Raw genomic sequence first — 27,477 nt, 5'->3', positions numbered from 1 at the left:
ATCAGCAATTGCGATAGAACTGTGACCATGATCACAATTGGTAACGTCCAATTTCATTAACTTAACATGGACATTAATAATTGCATGATAACACAAGGCTACAACAACAATAAACTGAAGTTATAGGCTATTTATTAAATCCGTTTGCCAGCTCCAGGTAGGCTACACAAGTGGCATAAACTCATTTACAATGACTCCAGTGATATCGTCATTTCAACATATTTATTGTATGAAATGGTAGGTTACAGTAGCCTACATAGGCATAGAAATTAATAGGCTACTTGATGGCCAACAGATGCACATGTAGGCTATCATTCTTCACATTTAATGTCAGTTTTATTGTGGACTTTATACTATAACAGAAGCACGCGAGGGCGTTCCATGACTTCCATTTCAAATTTCCAGTGAGCATGCGAAAAATCCTTCGCTTGCTATGGTTTTCCATAAGCAAAGTTGATATAAGAATGCAGTTTAAACCACCTCCAAACGAATTTATCTAATGGGCTCTAGAGCTCCTAAAGTCGTTTTCCTTTGCTTCGTCTCCGTTATTTCTTGATGCGCATCAATTCTAGCGCGTTAATGTTTTATGGAAAAGGGGTTGGAAATAGGTCTCCATAATGACAACCTAAATAGCCTACTTGTAACGATGTGTGCGTACTGCGCTCCATACTCCGTACTGCGCGCATCCCACAACCAATACATTTTCACCCGCGACATCGTTTTCAAAGTAGCCATATTTTCCGGGAAAAGCTCACACATGGCAACCCTGCCACTATCCCCAACAAACCCACCACCCCTTCCCACTACTTTGGCCCTGACAGATCCAACACCAGACCGTCGGCCTGGGAGGATGTAACTCCTTCTCTCAAAACCCCCTGTAGTAGTTATTCTGCACTAAAATCTCTGACATCCAAAATCTTCTCTGTTGCTGCTACCACCAAATCACTCTTCTGGGATTTCCGTTGTTTCTGTGAAGTACAATTAATGACTATAGCAATAAATGCAACAAATCCTAGATTACTAAAATTCGTCCTCTCTGGCTCTGTCTCTTTAGGCCTAGGCCTACTCACTGGGGGCACCCAATTGAATCACTCACACTTGGGCTTTCTGCCCCACTTGTTGGGGTTGTTGCTTAGAGTCATTGGGTTGTTTATCTCTTCCATAGAGATAGATAGAAGACTCCAGTGCCCAAAAACCCGTTTTAGCATGGGCAGGGCTATAGAGGACTTTACCATTTTTAAATAGTCCACTGGGTGGGATTTCCTATGGGTTAAGGAAGGATCACATACTTCCATCCAGGTCATCAGGAGGGATCAGCCAATTAATTATTTGAACAAACATAACTGCAGGTGACAGTAAAATCGGCAACCTTGGCTTTATACCTGTTCAAACAACACACTCCAGGTGGCAGTATGCACCCTTTCAGTTTGTTTACCAACTCATAGAAGTATTAGAAGAAGAACATGGACTACTTCAAAATGGAGATGGCCTCGTCTGCTCTCACAGACGCCATAATGGGACAGATAAGACAAAGATTTGTATAACTAACCCAAAATAGACCACAGCCTGTCGTTTCCAATGGGAACAAGTGAGTCATAGTGGGCAGAACAAGCAAGGAGGTGGGCAGAGCCAAGCACGAGCTAGCAAGATCCTATTGGCGCGTTCTAGCGTGCATTTGCATATTTCCGTTAGGGAACGCCTACTCTGTGAAGTGCCCGTGTGCAATAACTCAATTCGCCTTTGCACTCTTTCTAAACAACGCAAACGGTTGTTTAGGGTAAAGTCTACAAATCTTAGTCCACTCTGTTCATAACAGATTATAGTTTTGGGAACAGAAAACTGTATCGAGATCAAATGTTTAATCAATGAGAAAATTTGCAGAATGTTGGCCAAAATCTATCTCGTTCCATCTTCTCCCACTGCCGGCCACTGGGCTTCCTCTCACTACCAACCGTTGAAATATCTGTCTCATTGTTCTATCTGTGGATATGACTTTAGGTCCTCTAGCTCTATGGCGTCTTCTTTTCGTCTTCTTCTTCTTCTTCTTTAAAAATGTATCGGCAGATCACAACCAACTGAAAGGTCCATATACCGCCATCTGCTGTACTGGAGTGTGAGGTCGGTCATAATTCTATATCATCTTATCTAACCCTGTATTTCTAATCAAATAAAATAAAGCCCTACAAACCTCACTACTCCCATCCCCCTCACCCAAACCCCATCCAACCTCTCTGACCCTATCAAACAACCTCTCCCTTTCTACATCATACAATTCACAATATAATAATACATGTTCAACCATTTCCTCTACCATACACCCCTCACACATTCCAGTATCATGCTTCCGTACCAATTTCAAAGAGGAATTCAATCATGTATGCCCTAATCTCATCCTACACAACATAACTTCCTCCCCTCTTTTCTCATTACATGACACTATCTCCGGTACAGATTTCCTTGTACTATAAAGATGTCTCCCCTTATTACTTGCATCCAATAGAGCACAATAGTAATGTAGGCACTAACGCGTTGGCCAAAGCCAATGGGGAAATTCATGTTTTTTTGGGGATAAATGCAGGAAACAAGGTCTGTGGTAAACACAGGTTTAGGAGATCTTATCGTTTTTTTCTATGAGAATCTATCAGCTAATGTTAGATTTTGTGAATTTTGAAGCATTTATGTAATTAAAACAAGCACATAAAGCTTCATAATTCAGAAAGGTCATGTTAACTGACTGACTATCTAATATATCAAAACGTATAAGATCTCCTAAGCCTGTGTTAACCTCAGACCTTATTTTCAGCGTTTATACCAAAACCCTATTCTTTCCCCCATAGGAATGGCTGAACGAAACCAGAGTTAACTCATTTCCGTTTTTTAGGACTATAAACCACAATCCAACTCAGTCTTTCGGATCAATGCTTTAAACTCTCCTCTACCTACTTGCACCTGTATCCACTTTATTATTTTTCACTGCTTTCTTTGCTATTATATCTACAATATAATTTCCACTGACTCCTGTAAGAGCAGGAATCCAACAAAACTGAACCTCAATCCCATTTCTTTGTAACTCTGACAACATCATCATTACTTCTAACCATAAATCATCTCGTTCTGATTTTCCAGATCTTAAACTGCATAAAACTGATGCAGAATCTGAACATCTGTCTACTCTTCTTGGTTGAACCTCCTCTATCCACTGCAATCCAACAATTAGCTCATCCATTTCTGTTTAATATACAGATTAACAAATTATTTATCTCTTGCATAGATTAACATCGAACTCAGGAATAAATACACCTGCTCCTGTCTTCCCCTTCATGGGATCTTTCGAACCATCTGTATACACTGCCAAGCAAGAATAAAACTGATTACTAATATATTGATCCACTACTGAATAACTTATAAATGCCTCATGAGCTTAGTTACCCCACCCAAACCCCAAATATACGCTTATTTAACTAAATGTTTTTGTTTTTTTAGGGGGTAGATCATCTTTAATATTGCAGATAGATTGATAGAAACTACAATGTAATTGTCTGCATCATTTCCAATCCTCCATATATATTTTTTGTAAATATATACTGTATATCATTTTATTTATATATTTTTGAAATATATTTTCCCCTAACCCTACCACCCCTCCCCTAATTGGAGTAAACTAATGGACAACAATACTTAGGCTTCTACTTCCAGCTTATACATAACATATACATTTTACAGACAGTCTATTTTACATTAGTTAACTTTTGTTTGTTTTTTACGCAATTGTTAGTGAACAATGTAATTGTACACAAACACTGTATAGCTTCAAAACATGGTTAAAACTATATATTTTTTTTCTTCATTTGAGATCAAATGATTTCTATGAATTTGAGTGGTTCAATTTCTCCAGCCCCATCCCTCAGCTCTTTTGCCAAAACAACTGGCGGGGCAGCCAGTTTGTTGTTTTTCGAATTGCCCCTTTAAAGCTAGAATCCTTAATTGGTGAAACTGCCACGTCCATTTGGCATATTATGTTACTGCAACAACAACGAACACAGTTTTTTCCCCTCGGACATCCTTGCACGCGCAATAGACCTAGTAACCAGGTTGAGAGGAGGTTTTCCCTCACAGTTTCACAAATGGGAAACACAGCCTCATGTGTCACAATTGTTACACTTCACCTGAGCTTCCTGAACCGCAAACGTACTAGTTATTATACTATATCACAGGCTAGCCCCAACGTGCTGATGCTATCCCTTGCTTGGATAGCATTGTCCCGCATTTTCCCATTGACGAAAACCTATACAGTGCCTTCAGAAAGTATTCACACCCCTTGACTTTTTCCACATTTTGTTGTGTTACAGCCAGAATTTTAAATGGATTAAATTGAGATTTTTGTCACTGGCCTACACACAATATCACATAATGTCAAGGTGGAATGATATTTTTAGAAGTTTTTACAAATTCATTAAAAATGAAAAGCTGAAATGTCTTGAGTCAATAAGTATTCAACCCCTTTGTTATGGCAAGCCTAAATAAAGTTCAGGAGTAAGAATTTGCTTAACAAGTCACATAATAAGTTGCATAGACTCACTCTTTGTTCAATAATAGTGTTTAACATGATTCTTGAATGACTACCTCATCTCGTACCCCACACATACAATTATCTGTAAGGTCCCTCAGTCGAGCAGTGAATTTCAAACACAGATTCAACCACAAAGACCTGGGAGGTTTTCCAATGACTCGCAAAGAAGAGCATCTATTGGTAGATGGTTAAAAATAAAAATAAACAGACATTGAATATCCATTTGAGCATGGTGAAGTTATTAATTACACTTTGGATGGTGTATAAATACACCAGTCACTACAAAGTTACAGGCGTCCTTCCTAACTCAGTTGCCGGAGAGGAAGGAAACCACTCAGGGATTTCATCATGAGGCCAATGGTGACTTTAAAACAGTTACAGAGTTTAATGGCTGTGATAGGAGAAAACTGAGGATGGATCAACAACATTTTAGTTACTCCACAATACTATCCTAATATGACATAGTGAAAAGAAGGAAGTCTGTACAGAATACAAATATTCCAAAACATGCATCCTGTTTGCAACAAGGCACTAAAGTAATACTGCAAAACATGTGGCAAAGCAATTAACCTTTTGTCCTGAATACAAAGTGTTATGTTTGGGACAAATCCAATACAACACATTATTGAGTACCACTCTCCATATTTACAAGCATAGTGGTGGCTGCATCATGTTATCAGTATGCTTGTAATCCTTAAGGAATGAGGAGTTTTTCAGGATAAAAAAAGAAAATGAATGGAGTTTTGAATGTTCTATATGTTTCCTTCCACGAGAGCTCATAGGTATTCAGTACCTGTAAAACAAGACTGGCCAGCCCCTCCAGAATATGCATGTAGAGGTGGAGGCAGCCAACGAGATGCTGGAGCACATCACTCTCGAGGAAGATGAAGATGAGGACTTCAGGGACGGAACAGAGGATGCACTGTTGGTGCTCTGCGGCTCTCTGACATCATCCCGGAGATAGTATCTGATGACTACATCCCTGCAGAGATGCATGACTCCATCCCTGATGACACTACAGAAGTCCCTGTTGCGGTAGATGGAAATGCTAGTTCACCATTTCAGGGGTTGTGTTGTTGATTGGGTTGAAGACATGATTTACATTTTATCACAGCACTTAAAACGTATGTAATTACAGGCTGTGGATCAGGATGGCCTCACTGGCATGGCCAATGTTGACAAGCTGGCAGCGTACCTGGTAGAGCTGCGTAGTTCTTCTGGCCTCACTCTGACAAACCAGCCAGCTGCCACTATAATATCCTTGTGGAAGAAGCTGAGCCAGCGTGACAAGGACCGGATTGTTTATGCTGCCCATCACCAAAACAGGCAGGTGATTTATCGCTTTCAGTCACAAAAAAACAAGACCGGTATCCCTGGTGTGGAGAGCACAAGGAGTTGCACTCAGGGAAGCGGGGGTTAATCTGCCCAGTGGCCTGACCACTGCCGTGTGGTAGAGACCATGTTCACCTACCTGACTGTGTGGCATCTACCCTAGTCCTCAGAAGGGGAAGGAGGCTCTGACAATGTGGACCCTCATTCTGCGGGACTACAAGAAGATCAGGCAGCTGGTGGTGACCAACAGGCTGGTCATGCAGCATACCACACTGCAGCTGTATGAAGTGAACCAGACCACCTTAGTGCAGTGGCACAACAGCAGGCAGAAAACCCAGGATGTGTCAGTGCTCCTTCAGGGCATTCAGCTCCCTCCCCCATGCCCACAAGCCACAGAGCCTCTGCAGCCTGCAAAAATCTGCCCTGCTGCCCCTCAGTACAACCAAGAAGAGCATGTATAACATCTAACTCCACGCAGCAGGGCAGGCCAAAACTAAATGCAGAGCCCCGGTTGGACCACTTCCGATCATGCCAAAGCGCTAGCTGTCTGTGTCACCAACTGTCTGTGGCACTAGTGGTGGTGGACTGGTTTTTCAAGTCCTGAACCGCCCTGAACAGTGCTTCATGCCATTTGTTTCCCAAGTGACGTTCCAGACAAGACCGGCACCCACAGCAGCTTCATCCGTAACCTTACTCACCCACACAAAACGAGCTTACAAAAGGCAATACCATTTTTTTTTAATTGGGCAGTTCAAGAACAAGCAGACAGGCACTGCCTTTATAAAGGCAGTGTTTACTGCCCCCAAGCAGACTCTCTCCAAAGACCAGTGGTTGGAGACAGTGCGCAGGCAGCAGCAGTGAGAGACTCCCTATTTATGCCTGTTCATGTTATAGTTGTCTCAACATTTCCATGTGTGTGTTTTAACTACTGTGTTGGCCATGGCATGGGTTTGTTTTTTATTGTACCCTATTGCTGGGTTTTTAACTTCCCTGGGAAAAATTATGATTATATAGAAAAAAAAGAATGGAAATGTATTTAAAATCATCAATAATTGCATAATGTTCTCTTTCCATCTATCCACCAACTCAAGCCTCTCTTTTCCACCTACACTCTAGCTGCATCACCATCAGTTTCCCTCAAACACATTTGACACTGTTATTTTGTGCCTTACATATTGTTCACTTTGCACTTCTGTTGTTGTTGTTGTTGTTATGTTATATATTTGTTTAGGTAATAAACAACTGGAATGTTGCTTAAATTGTCAGTCTATATTTTAGTTCACATCAGGCTATTCTTAAGTGTTTAAAAAAATCTAAAAGCATAATACAGATGGGGAATCAATTCCAGTAGATTTAAGCCTTAACAGATATATTTTGTCTATCATAAAAACATTTGTTTTCATAAGTGGAATTTCACTCTTTTTCTCCTTGAAATACCCTTCTTTATACTCCTATTTTTTTTATTCTCCTCTCTCTTTGACCTGAACGCCAAGGAGATCAAAGTTGACCCAAAGTGTACATATTTGTAGGTAATTTACATTAAAGGTTAAAGAAGCTATATGTAATCTTTTTGCATTGTATTTTCAGAAAATGTCCTTAATATAGCTTCAGTAACAGTGGAATGACAGTGTTTCACAATGTTTTTAAAAATATTTTTGGGTGATAATCCATAGTGTACAGAATCATTGTACCATTAAATAGCTGTCAAATATATTTTAAATAACGAAAAATATAGTATTTCAGCTGTTTGAAAGTGATGGATGAAAATGAAAGTAAAAGACTCCAAATTGTTTGCACTAGATTCCCCCATGTTGTTGGGAAATGAGGTGCGAGGAAGAGTTGTTTATATTCAGGAAGCAAAGTTACACTAAGTACCTTAAAAAAAAATCCCTTCCTGAAATTATAAAATATACTGAACAAAAATATAAACGCAATATGTAAAGTGTTGGTCCCATTTTACATGAGCTGAAATAAAACACTCAAGAATTTTTCCATACACATAGAAAACGTATTTCTCTGTATTTTTTTGCACACATTTGTTTACATCCCAGTCAGTGAACATTTCTCCTTTGTCAAGATAATCCACCCACTTGACAGGTGTGGCATATCAAGAGGCTGATTAAACAGCATGATCATTACACATGTGCACCTTGTGCTGAGGACAATAAAAGGCCACTCTAAATGTGCAGTTTTGCCACACAACACAATGCCACAGATGTCTCAAGTTTTGAGGGTGTGTGCAATTGGCATGCTGACTGCAGGAATGTTCACCAGAGCTATTGCCAGAGAACTTAAAGTTAATTTCCCTACCAACGTCGTTTTAGAAAATTTGGCAGTATGTCCAACCGGCCTCACAAGTGCAGACGACGTGTAACCACGCCAGCCCAGGACCTTCAAATCTGGCTTCTTCAACTGTGGGATCATCTGAGAACAGCCATCCGGACAGCTGATGAAACTGAGAAGCATTTCTGTCTGTAATAAAGCCCTTTTCTGGGGAAAACTCATTCTGATTGGCTGGGCTTGGCTCCCAAGTAGTTGGGCCTTGTCCCATGTCTGCGCTCCTGCCCAGTCATGTGAAATCCATAAATTAGGGCCTAATGAATTTATTTAAATTGACTGATTTCCTTATATGAACTGTAACTCAGTATATGTATGGAAGGTTTTGTTCAAATCAAAAGGGTTGCTATCAAATAGTGATTGAATTCAAATGGATATACCCATGTCAGAAATTAGTGACTGTGCTCCCACCAGCCCGGCAGTACCCAGCTGCCAACTGCAATCATAGAATGGCCTCAACAGCCCTTAATATGGTACATATGATTAAAATAGCTAGAAATGCATTAGTCTTCATGTCCTTCATGTAATCAAGATCATGTAAGGTGAAAATATATCTATATACTACGAGAATGTACTGCAAGAATGCATGTTTGGATTAATTTTCTGAACTAGGAGTGCGTGCTTAGTACCCTACTGTACGCCCCGTTCACCCACGACTCCAACACCATCAATACGTTTTCCGACGACAGCCTACAGGGAGATCAGAGACCTGGCAGTGTGTTGCCAGGACAACCTCTCCCACAACGTCAGCAAGACAAAAGGAGCCGATCGTGGACTACAGGAAACGGACGGCCGAGCACACCTCCATTCACATGTAGTAGCGCGGGTCGAGCGCGTCAAGTTCCTCGTTGTACACATCACTAAGGACCTATCATGGTCCAAACACACCAACACAGTCGTGAAGAGGGCCATGATAATGCCTCTTCCCCCTCAGGAGGCTTGGAATGGTCCCTCAAATCCTCAAAAAGTTATACAGCTGCACCATTGAGAGCATCTTGAATGGCTGCGTCAGCAACTGCTTGGCATCCGACTGCAAGGCACTATAGAGGGTGGTGAGTACGGCCCAGTCCATCACTGGGGCCGAGCTCCCTGCCATACAGGACCTCTACACCACTATGTCCTGTGCAGTTAATCAAATGGCTACCCGGACTATTTGCATTGACACCTTTTTAATAATGTATTTTTTCTTCTTCACCGGCTCTATGCACACACTGACACTAACACACACAGACGACACATACATACTCACACAAACGCACTTTCACAGACGCTGCTGCCAGTTTATCATCTACTGGATCTTGATTGCCTAGTAATTTTTACCCCTACCTACATGTACATATTACCTCAACTACCTCGTACCCTACACATTGACCCGGTACCGTTACTCCTTGTATATAGCCTCGTTCTTGTTATTTTATGGTTACCATTTCCTTTTTTTATTTGCACATTTTCTTACCTTTTAACTGCATTGTTGGGAAAGGGCTCTTAAATAAGCATTTCACGGTAAAGCCTACACCTGTTGTAGTCGGCACATGACAAATACAATTTTATTTCAAAATAAAAAAATTGCTTTTAGCGATTCCCTAATCCATAATCTATGCTGCTATGCATGATGTTTTGGCTGATTTTTTTATTGATCCAGTTGGTGGTTCATAAACTCCTGACCCACACTGATGTCTCTGCTAACAATCTTGAAACAGTACAGGAGCCAAACATTGAACCATAATAGACAAGTGTTTTTCAACAAAATGATCACATAAAAAATAAATAATAATAACCTACTCCCCAAAAATATGTCAACATGACAGAGCGCTCATCCAATCAATTCTTCAGTTTTCCATGGCATAATGATCTTCAGAGGATGGTTCACTGTTGGTGTTGGTGTTACTGTTACCGTCCGTGTTGATGTTGGTGTTATCGACAATGTTACTGATGGTGCTGGGGTTACCGTCTGTGTTACTGATGGTTTTGGGGTTACCGTCTGTGTTACTGATGGTGTTGGGGTTACCGTCTGTGTTACTGATGGTGTTGGGGTTACCGTCTGTGTTACTGATGGTGTTGGGGTTACCGTCTGTGTTACTGATGGTGCTGGGGTTACCGTCTGTGTTACTGATGGTGTTGGGATTACCGTCTGTGTTACCGATGGTGCTGGGGTTACTGTCTGTGTTACTGATGGTGTTGGGGTTACCGTCTGTGTTGATGTTGGTGTTATCGACAATGTTACTGATGGTGTTGGGGTTACCGTCTGTGTTACTGATGGTGTTGGGATTACCGTCTGTGTTACCGATGGTGCTGGGGTTACTGTCTGTGTTACTGATGGTGCTGGGGTTACCATCTGTGTTACTGATGGTGTTGGGGTTACCGTCTGTGTTACTGATGGTGTTGGGGTTACCGTCTGTGTTACTGATGGTGTTGGGGTTACCGTCTGTGTTACCGATGGTGCTGGGGTTACTGTCTGTGTTACTGATGGTGTTGGGGTTACCGTCTGTGTTACTGATGGTGTTGGGGTTACCGTCTGTGTTACTGATGGTGTTGGGGTTACCGTCTGTGTTACTGATGGTGCTGGGGTTACCGTCTGTGTTACTGATGGTGCTGGGGTTACCGTCTGTGTTACTGATGGTGCTGGGGTTACCGTCTGTGTTACTGATGGTGTTGGGGTTACCGTCTGTGTTACTGATGGTGTTGGGGTTACCGTCTGTGTTACTGATGGTGTTGGGATTACCATCCGTGTTACTGTTGGGGTTACCGTCCGTGTTACTGATGGTGTTCGGGTTACTGTCTATGTTACCATCCGTGTTACTGTTACTCTCGGTGTTGCTCCTAAAAAAGGAGACCCTCGTAACTGTGCTCTTTCCAGCAGTTTCCTTCCCAGATTCAATGCCAACCATGTCTGTAATAACAGATGCACATAAACACAATATGACCAACAACTATAATGTCAATAACATAACATAAAAGGCAATTACAATAAAATGTAGGACAGTTAACACGCTATGTAATACACTAAGTATTCACTTGACTCAATAGATATGTTGAGACCAAGTTATTTTCAAACTTCTTTCGGGAAGTCTGAAGAGGTAAAACTGTAGCTAGCGAACTGAAGGGATAGCTGTGAATGGCACAAACTCAACCTTGGCTGGGAACCATACCATTCTACCTCTTCTGCTGAAGCAAGAACTTGGCCCCTCAACCATCAATGCAGTGTGTGATATATCTTATAGCAGGGTTTTTTCTGGATCAAAAGGGGCTTAGGTGGTGGGCGTGACACATTTTGGAAGTGTAGATGCATTTTTGCATTTAAACCAATTTCCTGAAATTCTACAAATTTCTCCATGGAGCTGAGAGACATTTTTGCAGTTGTAAAACTAACTTACTGCAATTCTAAACAGTTTGCCATGCAGCTGAAAGAAAATGTTGCCGTTTTAAAGCTCATTTCCCTCAATCCTATGAATTTAGCCATGGCTAATGCAGTGTTCTTTTGCTCAAACATAATAAAATCTATACTGCCAAATTCATTGTTTTTGGAATTTTCAATTCTCCCCGTCTACTTTTTATTTAGGTGATTGTTAGTTCTGAAATATTATGTTTAAAAAATATATATAGGTCCATTATCTTTTCTAGATACTTTATATCTGGTTTTAGTCGTTTAAGTTTATACCGAAAGCGTTTTTCCATTACAAAAATGTATTTATATTTATATATAAAAAAATGTTTTTACTGTTTGGACTTAGGCGACCTGAAAAAACACATAAGCGACCCGCCCAATGATTACAATGGCAGAAACATCCCTGCTATTGTACAGGGATTTCACTCACCTTGCATATCAGTGTCATGCCCACCCTCTTGATTTGACTGGATTGCAAAGGAACTCTCTCTGAGCTCTGCAGGACTGAACTGTAGGAAATATAGGAGGACAGGCAGAAACACACCCATTCAATTGAAATGCAATCCATTATGATAAGAGCTTACATTTATTAGCTATAACCACAGAGTGTAAACTTACAGACAGATCCCTGGGGGTGGTGACCGGCTGTGGTCCTTTGCAGCACAGCAGAGAGAAAGGCCTCTGCTTGGTCTTGGGGTGCTCCTTGAAACACAGGCTGAACACCTTTGCAGGGAGGCAGACATCCCAGTTGTATGGATGGTCATTCACAAGATCAGACACCATGCTGTTGGGGTGAAGGCCACCATGGTCAAAGTTGAGTATGAAATTAAACACCACAGAAAGGAATGTGTCTAAAACACTAACCTGCTGATCAGGGTCTGTGTGGCCAGATCCAATGATCCAACTTGCCGATGGCGGTATAAGAGAGAGAACCCCCTCAGCTTCAGATGACTGTTCAAGGAAACGTTGATCTGAAACATGAATAAATGTAAACAGCTCATGATTGTCTAATGAACCACTCCTGACCTAGTGACCGCTACTGCATATATGAACCAACATCAAGGTTGTAGCAAGGTAAACTACATGACCAAAAGTATGTGGACACCTGCTAGTCGAACATGTAATTCCAAAATCATGGGCATTAATATGGAGTTGTTCCCCCCTTTGCTGCTATAACAGCCTCCAATCTTCTGGGAAGGCTTTGCACTAGATGTTGGAACATTGCTGCAGGGACTTGCTTCCATTCAGCTATAAGAACATTAGTGAGGTCGGGCACTGATGTTGGGCGATTAGGCCTGGCTCGCAGTCTGTGTTCCAAAGGTGTTCGATGGGGTTGAGGTCAGGGCTCTGTGCAGGCCAGTCAAGTTCTTCCACACCGATCTGAACAACCATTTCTGTAAGGACCTCGCTTTGTGCATGGGGGCATTGTCATGCTGAAACAGGAAAGGGCCTCCCCAAACTGTTGCCACAAAGTTGGAAGCACAGAATTGTCTAGAATGTAATTGTATGCTGTAGTGTTAAGATTTCCCTTCACTGGAACTAAGGTGCCTAGCCCAAACCATGAAAAAACAACCCCAGACCAATATTCCTCCTCCACCAAACTTTACAGTCGCCACTATGCATTGGGGCAGGTAGCGTTCTCCTGGCATCTGCCAAACCTAGATCACTGAGCTCTTTAGTAAGGCCATGGCTGTGTGCTCGATTTTATGCACCTGTCAGCAACGGGTGTGGCTGAAATTGCCGAATACACTAATTTGAAGGGGTGTCCACATACTTAATGTATATACAGTGTATGTGTAACACAAGTATGATGTGACACAAAATATATTTAGCCTCTCACCTTACTGGTAAAGTTCTTCTTCAGTCGAACAAGGATTCCAAAAGGGAAACCAAAGTGAGAGATGACTTCAGCTACATGCTGTGCCACCTCAGTAGAGCTACAACCTCTCAGAGGGAAGGCCTCCACCCATTTGGAGTAGAAGTCTGTCAAGGTCAGAACGTACTGGTGTCCGTTCAATGTCAAGGGCAGCGGCCCTCTAATGTCTATAACCAGCCACTCCCATGCCTCTGTGATCTGGGTAAGAATGGGAGACAATGTATAGTACTGTTTTAATGACACTTATAAAGATGATGTTCCTCAGACCGTTCTTGGTTTTAGATCCAGAGGTTGACTGTCACAATCAAATTAGAAAAAGACAGGCCAATGAATCAATTATCAACTTGTTGGAGGCTCTATCCCTAGCCCTGTATTAGAGACTGAATGTTTATACATCCTTCATTACCTCTATTATGTGCTTGAGGGGTGGAAGTTGGAACTCCATGTTCTCACATGCCACCTGAAAATAAAGTGCACCGTTTATCAAATTCTTAGCATAAGCTATTGGCATGTAGCATAAGCTATTGGTTATTCTAGTGAGTAAACAACTTACCTTCGGGGCAACATCTTTGACAGCCCAGGTAATACTCTGCAAAGATCAATATGGTGAAAATTTGAGAAAATGTCTACTTGGAGCAAAAGCCCAGTAAATAATCCCTGTATATCTGGCAAAGCAATAGTTTTGCTCAACTCAGTGCAAATGAGCATGTGCCAATTGAATCTCAGTTTGCGTAGTACATCAAGGCCGAGTTGAGCAACACAAATTAGGAAAGTCGGTGGTTGTATTCAATAAAAGTTTGTATTAAAAGTATGAATTTCAGCACCCCGCGGAAGGACCACAGTTGTACAGGGAAAACATAGGTACAGGTAAGGTTCAGAATTATCGACTGATGGTGACTCAACGTTGTTGCTAGCAAATCGCGCGGCCAGCTATCAAAACTCAACTCCGCCTTGATATAAGATAGGGATGGGTAACTCCAGTCCTCGGGGCCGGAGTGGTGTCACTTTTTCCCCCATCCCTAGAAAACACAGCTGATTCAACTAATTACGTTCTAAACTGAAGATCATGATTAGTTGATTATTGGACTCAGGTGTGTTACCTGGGGCAAAAGTGTGACACCCATCAGGCCCCTGAGGACTGGAGTTGCCCATCCCCAAATAAGAGAACGGAGTTGAGCGTTTCTCAGCTAGGTTGCGTCGTACCTTCTTTTGAAAGTTTTTGGGGAAGTCGAATATAGTCGGGATTGCGTCTGGCGTGAGGCGTCGACGTATGTCCCTCCCGCAAATGTACTTGTCTTCAAAGTGAACGGAGCACACACGGTGGTTTTGTTGCGGATTCCACCCTTTACACTTCATATTAATAATCCATTGTTTGCGTCTTTCAGGATCATTTTTGGGGAATCTGTTACCAAAACATTCATACATCATCAAATTGGCATCACAAAAACAGCTATCAAATGAAGAGTAAATCCATTAATGGTTATGTAACTTAGATTTCTAAGAGAACAGCATCGCCACAGCGCATAGATTGTTTTTTTTACAATTATCAAGCTAGCTGATGTCAGCTAGCTAGGTTCTCCTGCACACCATTTGTACTAGTTACCTGAACCAGACCCCTCTAACCCCCAGAAAGCTCAGATTCAAACTCTACAAGCTGTATAATGACAAAATACATTAGTTGATCACCAAATATAGAGTTTCACTGAGCAACTATCGTAATTTAATCCCGTTACGGCCGGTATGTACTTCCAAAAAATGTCTAAATAAAAATGTACAAGCAACCAAAAAAAGCATCTCCAATGTAAATCACTTGTTACCGCCACACACAGGTCGAAAGTCTACAACAGCTCAATACATTTTATAACCACAGTAAAAAAAAGAAATCTGTTTGGATATTGGTTTGATATTCGGAGTTTGCTCGTCAATACCTCTTCCATGGAAGGTCCTAGGATGATTAAGGTGATATATTTAGAATCAGATGACGAGAGAGAGAGCAAGGTACAGCCTTTCTTTCTCCATTCCATTTTCAAAAAGTGACTTTAAGTTGGTTTCAATTGGAGAATATTATGCACTCGTGGCTAAAGGACTGTCTTAAAAGTGCAATCAGCCAAACCTGGTGTTAACAGGAAAACTATGTCTCAATTAAATGATCTAGAGATCTTAAACCAACTGTTTTTTCTCACAACAATTACATCATGAAGATCATGAATTGTTGATTATTGGACTTGGGTGTTAGCTGGGGCTGGGGCAAAAGTCTGACACCAATCAGGCACCCAAGGCCTACTTGCATGACCTAGAGAGCTAAAATCACCCTATTCCATGACACTCCGATTAGAATTTTAAAGTTCTGATTATAAATAATTATAATATTTAATGGCTTCCAATCCACGTGCTAGAGATCTACAGACAAGTGTGGCGTGTTCCTGGCCTCTATTAAACCAAATTACTTTTTCAAAACTCCTTTCCTTTGATTTTCTACAAATATTTATCCTATTACAACTGTGGTTATTAATTCACATACAGATCTAATTTTCAATAGCTTCCAGTCCAACTTACATACATCTAAAACCACTTGGGTTTAGGTCTTTGACCTCCCTTGTCAATATGTAACAGTCTTGCTTCCATCCCTCTCCTTGCCTCGAACCAGGGACCCTCCGAACACATTGACAACAGTCACCCACAAAGCATCGTTACCGATTGCTTCACAAAAGCTGCAGCTCTTGCAGAGCAAGGGAAATAACTAAAACGCTACTAGCTCGCACCACTAACTAAACTCAGCAAAAAAAAATGTCCCTTTTTCAGGACCCTGTCTTTCAACGATAATTAGTGAAATTCCAAATTACTTCACAGATCTTCATTGTAAAGGGTTTAAACACTGTTTCCCATGCTTGTTCAATTAACCATAAACAATTAATGAACATGCACCTGTGGAACGGTCATTAAGACACTAATAGCTTACAGACGGTAGGCAATTAAGGTCACAGTTATGAAAACTTAGGACACTAAAGAGGCCTTTCTACTGACTCTGAAAAACACCAAAAGAAAGATGCCCAGGGTCCCTGCTCATCTGCGTGAACATGCCTTAGGCATGCTGCAAGGAGGCATGAGGACTGCAGATGTGGCCAGGGCAATAGATTGCAATGTCCGTACTGTGAGACGCCTAAGACAGCGCTACAGGGAGATGGGACCGACAGCTGATCGTCCTCGCAGTGGCAGACCACGTGTAACAACACCTGCACAGGATCGGTACATCCGAATATCACACCTGCGGGACAGGTACAGGATGGCAACAACAACTGCCCGAGTTACACCAGGAACGCACAATCCCTCCATCAGTGCTCAGACTGTCCGCAATAGGCTGAGAGAGGCTGGACTGAGGGCTTGTAGGCCTGTTGTAAGGCAGGTCCTCACCAGACATCACCGGCAACAACGTCGCCTATGGGCACAAACCCACCGTCGCTGGACCAGACAGGACCGGCAAAAAGTGCTCTTTACTGACGAGTTCGAGGTTGTGTCTCACCAGGGGTGATGGTCGGATTCGCGTTTACCGTCAAAGGAATGAGCGTTACACCGAGGCCTGTACTCTGGAGCGGGATTGATTTGGAGGTGGAGGGTCCGTGATGGTATGGGGCGGTGTGTCACAGCATCATCGGACTGAGCTTGTTGTCATTGCAGGCAATCTCAACACTGTGCGTTACAGGGAAGACATCCTCCTCCCTCATGTGGTACCCTTTCTGCAGGCTCATCCTGACATGACCCTCCAGCATGACAATGCCACCAGCCATACTGCTTGTTCTGTGCGTGATTTCCTGCAAGACAGAAATGTCAGTGTTCTGCCATGGCCAGCGAAGAGCCCAGATCTCAATCCCATTGAGCACGTCTGGGACCTGTTGGATCGGAGGGTGAGGGCTAGGGCCATTCCCCCCAGAAATGTCCGGGAACTTGGTGGAAGAGTGGGGTAACATCTCACAGGGGGGGTAGAAGGATTACTTTACCACAGATCAAGGAGCCAGATATTTCACAGAATGTATAAATGTGAAACATCCGTTGGCGTTTCCACTCACTACCAAATATGGTGAGGAGAGGAAGCTAATGGGGTGGGAAAATTCCTTATTTTGTAGTTTTTTTCATTTAACTGTTACAATGTTATAAATCCCTCAAACTTGTGAAACTTAAAAAGGTTGAAAAATTATTAGAAGTCATGTCCCTGAATGTCAGTTAATGTCTCATTGCCTTGTATTCACAGGAATGTCCATGTATTGATGTGTAATATTGTTATTATTGTTGCAATAAATAAATCATAAAAAATAAAAACAATTGCTCTCTACCGTCATCTGATACTAGATATATCACTCATCATCCTAGGACCTTCCGTCGGAGATCTATTGACGAGTTAACTTCGAATATCCGAAAGGAAAAACAAGTTACTGCGGTTAGTTTGAATCGGAGCTTTCTGTTTCACTAGCTAGCTGGCTAGAACTTTAGCATGCGTTTGTTTAAGCTAGCTAGCTACCGTAATAATTTTGTTAGCCAGGCATCAAACGTGGCTCTCGAGGTAGACGGTAAAACTTACCTAAAAAATCCTACACCAGCTTTGGGACTGCGGTTTTTGCAGTTGTATGCTGAACACAGTGACAGCGTTGGCATTTTTGTCGCTGTGTGAAATGAATAAAATAAAACACGCGGGACAACTAACTAGCTAACCACTCTCTTGAGGTGATGCCTGCAGTGTTGCCAATTATTTTTAGTGAGCATTCTTCTTTGTTGGGGATTTACGACGGACTACTTCAAACACGTATTACCGCCATCTACTGTGCGGGATGAAAATAAAAATATTCCAAAAGACAAACGATGAGGATAAAAATACTCATACTGACTACCCGAAAATCACTTATCAACCTGCTCCTTGCTTCATCTGTTAAAATCAATAATCAATATCTGATCTCCATTGCCTCACGTCAGATAGCGCGACGGCCGTCTGCACTGATCTGAAATAGCTGTACGGAGGTCAAATGTTTCATCGATGAGAAAATTAGCATAATGTCGCCCAAAATCCATCTCCATCTCCAAAACACACGTTCTCATCTCAAGATGTTAAATAAGTTAAGTAAATAAATGACTATAGTAAGTGCCTAAGTGCCAAATAAAGTAGCAGGGTTTTCATCTTAAATCAGCAAAAGATCTGCCAATTTCAAAAATAGACATTTCTGTGAAACTGTGTACATTTTACTTGTGGATTTTGAAAATAAAAATAAAAAATCAAGATGTGTCAATTTGTTTGCCTACATGCCATTTTAAAAACAATGATTGTAGTAAACCTATTTTGGGTTAAGACAAGTATAAATGAGTAAGGGCAAACATCATGTTAAGCTTGCAAACAAGACATCCGATTACCTTTGATTTAATTGCCACAGAAACCTCTGGCACTCTAATCTGTGGAGGGGATTTTAACATGATTTTAAACTCAAAGTTGGACAGCACAAATCAAAATAGGAAAATGAGCCTGGTTGCTAAAAAGATCAATAGGATATTACAGGATTTAGGACTGCTTGATGTATGGCGCGACATCCACATGTCAGATAAGGAATATACTTTTTACTCAGCCCGCCACACTGAATACTCCAGGTTAGACTACTTTTTACTCAGCCCGCCACACTGAATACTCCAGGTTAGACTACTTTTTACTCAGCCCGCCACACTGAGTACTCCAGGTTAGACTACTTTTTACTCAGCCCGCCACACTGAGTACTCCAGGTTAGACTACTTTTTACTCAGCCCGCCACACTGAATACTCCAGGTTAGACTACCTTTTACTCAGCCCGCCACACTGAATACTCCAGGTTAGACTACTTTTTACTCAGCCCGCCACACTGAGTACTCCAGGTTAGACTACTTTTTACTCAGCCCGCCACACTGAATACTCCAGGTTAGACTACCTTTTACTCAGCCCGCCACACTGAATACTCCAGGTTAGACTACTTTTTACTCAGCCCGCCACACTGAGTACTCCAGGTTAGACAATTTTTTTACTCAGCCCGCCACACTGAATACTCCAGGTTAGACTACCTTTTACTCAGCCCGCCACACTGAAAACTCCAGGTTAGACTACTTTTTACTCAGCCCGCCACACTGAATACTCCAGTTTAGACTACTTTTTACTCAGCCCACCACATTAGACTACTTTTTACTCAGCCCGCCACACTGAGTACTCCAGGTTAGACTACTTTTTACTCAGCCCGCCACACTGAGTACTCCAGGTTAGACTACTTTTTACTCAGCCCGCCACACTGAGTACTCCAGGTTAGACTACTTTTTCGTGTACAGTGCAGATCATAATGGAGTTTACCTAACTCTACACCTCGATAGCGAACCAATAAATCCTCTATGGAGGCTTAATACAAGCATGTTGAATGATCCAGCATTCAAGGAATCAATAAAGACAGAATTGAACGTCTATCTGGAGAATAATGATAACGGGGAAGTATCTCCTGCTACATTGTGGGATGCAGGCGGTTATCAGAGGGAAGATCATAGCCACATCATCTCTCAAGAAAAAGATTAAAGCACAGAAACTGCTGAAATTACAGGAAACATTAGGAAGCTTAGAACGATTTCACAGTCATTTCAAAGACCCTCTTATTTACATGAGATTCAAAGGTAAAACAGGAAATTGACCAGATTTATATGAAGAAGTAGAGAAAAAACTCAGGTTCCTGAAACAACGATATTATGAAGCAGCCTCAAAGGCAACAAAATTACTAGAGTAGAGACTCAGAAAACAAGCACAAAATACAATTTTCAAAATAAAGACCCCAAAACAAAGAAGATTACATGCAAATTGGTTGAAATACAGAATGCATTTGAATCATACTATACAAATCTGTACAAGCAACCAGAGAAGGCAGATGCATAGACATTAGAGCATTTTTTGAACTCACTTGATCTCCCCTCAATTGGGACAGAGCAAAATGATAGACTTACTTCAGAAATAACCACTGAAGAAATTAATAATGCACTATCTAATCTAAAAGCTAACAAATCTCCAGGCACTGATGGCTTCCCTTCGGAATGGTTCAAAGCCTTCAGAGAACAACTAACACCTCTACTTCAGGCCTGTTTTAACTGGACTCTGCAGGAGGGGGATCTACCACCATCGTGGAGAGAAGCCATAATATCTGGAATTCCAAATGAGGGTAAAGATAAGAAGGAATGCAGTTCCTATAGACCTATCACAATTCTTAACATTGATTATAAACTATATGAATCAATAATAGCCCAAAATAATGGAGGACAGAAAAAGCATTTGATTCAGTGGGATGGGATTCTCTATTCCAAGTTATGGATAGATTTGGTTTCAACAAAGAAGTGATACAGTGCATGTCCGACTTCCAGAATAAAGATTAATGGACATTTGTCATGAACAATACATTTAGAACGAGGGGCAAGACAAGGCTGTAATCTTTCACCTACACTCTTCTCCTTGTACATCGAGCCGTTATCGCAGGCAATAAGACAGGACCCATCTTTAGAGGGAATAACAATAAGAGGCATGTATGCTGATGATGTTCTCTTATTCCTTAAAGACCCAGGTTCAAGTGTACCTAGATTGATGGATGTTTTACAAACATTTGGAACATATTCAGGGTATGTGCTTAACATACACAAGACCCAAGCCCTAGTATATAATTATACCCCACAGCAAGAGCTGAAGAGTAGGTATAACTTCCAGTGGACCTCTTCATCCATTCAATATCTTGAAGTAAATCTACCAAAAGATACACCCAGGGGGTGTATTATTTTGTGTCAGCCCAATTGAGACCTCTGGTGTGTTGGTGCAATTCAGAATATGAATCCAAATGAAAGACATCGAGACTACTTTGACAGAGATACCCATACAGTCAGTTTTGGGTAATAAGGACATGGCAATAGAAATATACAAAAGACAAAATCAGTGGATTAGTTTCTCTCTTAAGACAGGGTTTAGGGTAGTTAAGCAAATTCATTTTGACAGAGAGGTCAAACTGCTGAGCTGGCCCGTATATGACCCCAGCTTCCTCCCTGCAATTCAGGATAGCAGATTTAAACAGTGGACGCAAAAAGGCATCTGGGGATCTAGAGAACTTCCAGGACCTAAGTAAAAAACATGGCTTGGATAAACAAGATTTTCACAGGTACCTACAGGTTCGACACTACTTTTTAGAATAAATAAAAGTGATTGACCCTCGGGCACCTCAGAAATTGATCCAAGTATTCACTAACGCATACAACTTGGGGAGTATCAAAAAACTATTTCAAATCTTTACTTGGGTATTCTATCTTCAAAGAAACACTCAACAAACTATATTAAACAGAAATGGGAGGAGGAACTTAACACTGAAATAACTGATGAAACATGGTTGAACATATTTGAGACTCAATTAACTCAAGGACTTGGAGAGAATTCTGTTGGAAGAATGTTATACGTTTCTTCATAACACCTAGATTGAAATCAAAACAGACTGGCTCCCAACACCCTTGTTGGAGAGAATGCGGGCTATCAAGGGCGGATCACACTAATATATTTTGGTCCTGCCCCGCGACTGATACTTACTGGGGAGAAATAAGATATAACATTGGAAAAATAATGGGTTTTGACATGGAACAAACATTCATTTCTTTGCATTTGGGTGAAATACCCAATAACTTACACAATAGAGAAAAGTACCTGTTGAAGGTCCTACTGGCAGCCAGTAAAAAGGCTATCACTAGGAAATGGCTACAAAAAGACCCTCCCACCGTGACACAATGGCTAGACATTGTTAAAGAAATACATTATATGGAGCGTATGACCTTTGCTTTAAGAACTCATGAGGAGAGTGGCCAGGAATACTGGGAAAAATGGGTTTCGTACTTGAAAATGGTCTAATTCAAAGATGATGTTACTGTAACTGACCTGATGAATGTATGATGTGTGCTGTACCTGCCAGACCTTTTTTTTTTGTTTTAAAACAATTTTTGTGTGTTCTTCAATAAAAAGTAAATTTTTCGATCCTTTGCATTTGGTTGACCTTATTATAGCTAACAATTAACCAAATCATTGATGGATCACTAGATAAAAGAAAACATAGAAACCTTCGGTGTGAAAACTCCCCAAAGGCACCCTGAAAAGTAGCTGAATTTGTCACTAGACACTTTTACCAATAAAGTCACTGAAGGGTTCTGAAAACTCGCTAAATATAGTGACAAAGTCACTAAATTGGCAAGACTGGAGGCCACCAGATGGAAGTATCACACTCTCACACTCACCACACCATAATCAAACCAGAGATATGATATAATGACAATGGCATTCGTTGCCCCCCCTATTCCTCTTTGGATTGGTGGATACATCTTGTTATTTGAATAATTATTTTGAATTTTTGATAAGGGGTGTTGACCTCAACCGTGTGTATTCAATGGAGAGCGAGATGCTTGCCTTATGAATATGCATAGACCATCTCGAATTTCAACAGGGACTCCAATATTAAGTGTTTTTTCTCAAAGGTGCCAGTATTTCACGTGCATCACACTTATATCAGTACACTCGTAACAACCTAAGCATTATGAAACTTATATTAGACCAAATAAGCCTCACTTATCAAAATAGCAATTCATGCTTATCTTGACTAAATTCGACACCCTTTCATTAACCCCCATACAAAAACTCCTCGTCTGCTTAACAATTAAGGATCTGCTTAACGTGGGCAGATTTTGGGCAGAGATGGAGCTCTCACTTTGCCTCCCTCTCTCTGATCAAACATGTTGTTTTTTCTGTTTGAACAACCTTTTTATTTTACTTATATTTGTATATTGTTTTTTTTGGTGGTATGGTTTTCACGTCAGCCCTTTTGGGCTTCCAACCTATGGAGGACCATAATTAAAAATAAATAAGTAAATGCACAACTGTTGTTGGGTTTAATGCTATAGCGAATCCTTGGGATGTCCCTACCCTAAACCCTTACCTTAACCCCTACCATTACCTTAAAGGGTGAATGAACTTCCTGATTTGGCCTAGTTTTAGATTTTGTCAGAGAGGAAGAGCAAGAAAGAGGCCCAACTCGGCAGAAAATCTGTCTCCCTCCGGCAGGTGGCGTTTTTTCGTTTTTTAGCCCATCAAGCAAGGAGTTTATGTATGGGGGTCAATGAGAGTGTAAAATTTGGTCAACAAAAAAATAAATGGCTTATTTGCTATGTGAGGATTATTTGATCTAATATACGTTTTTGTAATGCTTAAGTTGTTATGAGTGTACTGATATAAGAAGGACACGTGACATCCTGGCAACTTTGAGTAATAACACTTTATATCAGAGTTGTCTCGAGATGGCTATGCATATCCATAATCTTTGATTTGATTCATTAAGAAATGCTAGCGTCCATGACTGAATTCAAACGTGAGTTGGTTTCGGGGTGTGGTTTGATGTGATGTGGGTGTCTCTTGTGTGTGTTCACAGGTGGGAAGAGTTAGCCAAATTATTTAGGCAATTAGCTTCAAATTGGCAATTAGCTTCAGCCGGCTGGTGTTAGTTTGACTTTGGATAGCCTATCTCTGGGGGATAGTTAGGGACCCTCAATAAATTACACAATGTAAATGGAACAATATTTTAATGTTTCACATCTTTTAGTTGTCTCATTAAATGCTTTCAATATTTGTAAATGGATTTCTACAATTTATAGTTGGTTTGAGGTTGTTAAGTAATTGAAATTTGGAGCTAATTACCTTTTAAAATATTGTCCAATGTACATTGTGCAATTTACTCATGGTCACTAACTAGCACCATACGGATATCGAATGTCAAACCAAATTTACCATGGGCATTACAATCTGGTCGCGTGCAGCTGCACTCCGAATTGGCTATATGGTCCATTAATACAGGACTAGTAAAGGCCCAGTGCACTACTATCCAAAGGAACTTATTATTAAACAGACTTTCCAAACGTGGGTCTGCTGTAAACCCACTTCCTCTTGACCTCACCTTATATCAAAATAAAAGTCCTGCACGTTTGCCATATGTGCACAAGCAACCCACTGGACACGAACTGATTGAATCAACGTTGTTTCAACGTAATTTGTCAATGTATTGTGACATGGAATCTATGTGGAAAATATGTTTTAAAAGTAATTAACTGTTGTTTTGAGGTGAAATTTCAACCACATGATTATGTCATCATGGTATCCAAATTTCAACATGGACAAAACTTGTATAAAATATGTTGAATTTGTAGCTTTTAAACAACATCAGATCTTCAACGTTATATCCATTATCAGAAAAATAATGGATATTAGCCATGCCCTGCTTAGCTATATTTGTCACTGACTATTACCAATGTGCTATCGTGAGAATGATTGTTAAAAACTAAATAGATTCACTGTTGCTATCGAAGTCATTCCAAAAGGGTATTACTCATACATCATCAATGATGCCATTTAGGCCTATATAGCATATGCAAAGTCATCAACAGCTATTTTTTAAATTCAACAAAAAATAGACAATACAATAGACCTAGGGTTTCAAGCTCTGGTTGATTTAAAATGTAATGATATTAAGTGATATTGAATTGTGTTTTGTTGTCAACGCAACCAAATATCAACATTTAAAGGAGATGTATCTTCCGCTTGGATAGTTCCATCTGTGCCACTGACGTAGTCTGGCTTTAATTCCAGTTTGTCTATAAATTAATAATTTATGTTGGATTCACATTCTCCATCTCAACCAAAAATCAAAGTTAAAGAATAGGACAAAATCAAATCAAACTTTTATTTAAAGTGGTTTATTTTGGTTGAGATGGAGACGTGAAACCAACATATCAATTATTAATTTGTAGACAAACTGGAATTAAAGCCAGACTAAGTCAGTGGCACAGATGAAACTATCCAACCAGAAAATACATCTCCTTCAAATGTTGATATTTGGTTGCATTGACAACCAAACACAATATAACTTTTGAAATACAATAGATAGCCTATTAACTTGTCGACAAGTTAACAAATTATGTTGGATTCTTGTCTCCAACTCACCCCCCCCAAAAAAGTAAAATAATGTGATTAAGCCAGTGGTTCAGATGGAACTATCCAATCAGTAGATACATCTCCTTTAAATGTTGATATTTGGTTGTGTTGTCAACCAAACACAATTCAATATTACTTTTGTAATACAGTAAATAGCCTTAAATTAAGGCTCTTACAAACTAATGTAACGTTCAACCTTAAAATGAGTAACAGCACATCCGTGGCCACATTAAGGTTACTGTAACTATACATTTCTTCTTATGTAATCATATAAACCATGCATGTTCAAGATAGCATGCATATAGTGCCTTCGGAAAGTATTCATACCCCTTGACTTATTCCACGTTTTGTTGTGTTACAGCCTGAATTCTAAAATGGATAAAGTTGCTTTTTTTTCTCACCCATCTACACACAATACCCCATAATGACAAAGTGAAAACATGTTTTTAGAAATGTTTGTACATTTATTGAAAATGAAATACAGAAATGTCTTATTTACATAAGTATTCACACCACTTTGCTATGACACTCCAAATTGAGCTCAGGTGAATCCAATATCCTTTGATCATCCTTGAAACGTCACTACAACTTGATTGGAGTCCACCTGTGGACTTAGAAACACACCTGTCTATATAAGTTCCCACAGTTGACAGTGCATGTCAGAGCAGAAACTATACCATGAAGTCCAAGGAACTGTCCGTTGAGCTCCGAGTTAGAATTGTGATGAGGCATATATCTGGGGATGGCTATAAAACTATTTCTAGTGTTGAAAGTTTCCATGAGCACAGTGGTCTCCATCATTGGAAAATTGAAAAAATATGGAACTACCCAAACTCTGTGTAGAGCTGGCCGTCTGACCAAACTGAGCAACTGGGCAAGAAGGACCTTGGTCAGGGAGGTGACCAAGAACCCAATGAAAGAAACTACAGATTCCTTTGCTGAGATGGAAGAACAACAGTCTCTACAGCACTTCACCAATCTGGGTTTTATAGGAGAATGGCCAGACGGAAATCACTCCTGAGAAAAAGGCACATGACAGCACGCCTAGAGTTTGCAAAAAGGCATGTGAAAGACAAAAATTTAACTCTTTGGCCTGAATTCAAAGCACTACGTCTGGACAAAACCAGGCACAGCCCATCAACTGTCTAACACCATCCCTACCGTGAAGCACGGTTGTGGCAGCATCATGCTATGGGGATGCTTTTCAGCGGCAAGGACTGGGAGACTGGTAAGAATAAAGGGAACAATGAATGGAGCCAAATACAGGCAAATCCTTGATAAGAACTTGCTTCAGAGTGCAAACGACCTTAGACTTGGGCGAAAGATTTACGTTTCAACAGGAAAATGACCCCAAGCATACAGCCAAAGCAACGCTGGAATGGCTTCAGAACAAGAATGTGAAAGTCCTTGAGTGGCCCAGCCAAAGCCCAGTCTTGAATCACATTAAAATTTGTTGAAAGACTTGAAGATTGCTGTTCACCGCCACTCCCCATCTAACTTAACAGAGCTTGAGAAAATCTGCAAAGAAATTGGAGAAAATCCCCAAATCCAGATGTGCAACGCTGATACAGACATACCCAAGACGACTCAAAACTGTAATCGACGCCAAAGGTGCTTCTACAAAGTATTGACTCAGGGGTTGTGAATAATTATCTAAATGAGATATTTCTAAAAACATGCTGTGATTTTAAATGGTTATCATTTGGCTGTCTTTTTGAGTGGGTGAATATGGGTTGGAATCTCATTGATCAACATCTCAACCAAATATTATCCACGTGGAAATGACATGGTGTGCCCAGTGGGAAGCGATCACTTGTCGCTGACTTTTATTTTGACATGAGGTAAGCGGAGAAGAAGTGGGACCCACATTTGGAAAGTCTATTTAATAATACAGTACATTCCTTTTTAATATTTTGTCTCAAAAGGACCAATCCCCCAGACAATCGGCAGAG

At 40.7% G+C, this 27,477-nt stretch overlaps 1 protein-coding gene across 2 annotated transcripts; it reads right to left on the bottom strand.

Annotated features, from left to right (window-relative positions):
• Positions 1 to 9,770: 9,770 nt before the first annotated feature.
• On the bottom strand, positions 9,771 to 18,238 carry LOC121569520 (circumsporozoite protein-like). 2 transcript variants are annotated; one of them, XM_041880548.1, is made up of 9 exons: positions 18,074 to 18,238; positions 14,704 to 14,902; positions 14,054 to 14,089; positions 13,907 to 13,960; positions 13,465 to 13,698; positions 12,489 to 12,595; positions 12,243 to 12,408; positions 12,055 to 12,133; positions 9,771 to 11,129 (listed from the first exon to the last, which is right to left on the bottom strand). In XM_041880548.1, the coding sequence occupies exons 1-9, from the start codon at positions 18,145 to 18,147 to the stop codon at positions 10,069 to 10,071; spliced, it is 2,010 nt and encodes a 669-aa protein (XP_041736482.1). In that variant the 5' UTR covers positions 18,148 to 18,238; the 3' UTR covers positions 9,771 to 10,068. The 2 variants fall into 2 exon arrangements, with proteins under 2 accessions (XP_041736482.1, XP_041736483.1); XM_041880549.2 differs by lacking the exon at positions 14,704 to 14,902 and having other exon boundaries at positions 18,074 to 18,141.
• Positions 18,239 to 27,477: the final 9,239 nt, after the last annotated feature.

Source organism: Coregonus clupeaformis, unplaced genomic scaffold (assembly GCF_020615455.1).
Source record: "Coregonus clupeaformis isolate EN_2021a unplaced genomic scaffold, ASM2061545v1 scaf1680, whole genome shotgun sequence".
In the NCBI taxonomy this organism is placed as follows: Eukaryota; Metazoa; Chordata; class Actinopteri; order Salmoniformes; family Salmonidae; genus Coregonus; species Coregonus clupeaformis.
The sequence above is the reverse complement of the archived record's forward strand: the minus strand, read 5'-3'. Positions and strand labels throughout refer to the sequence as shown.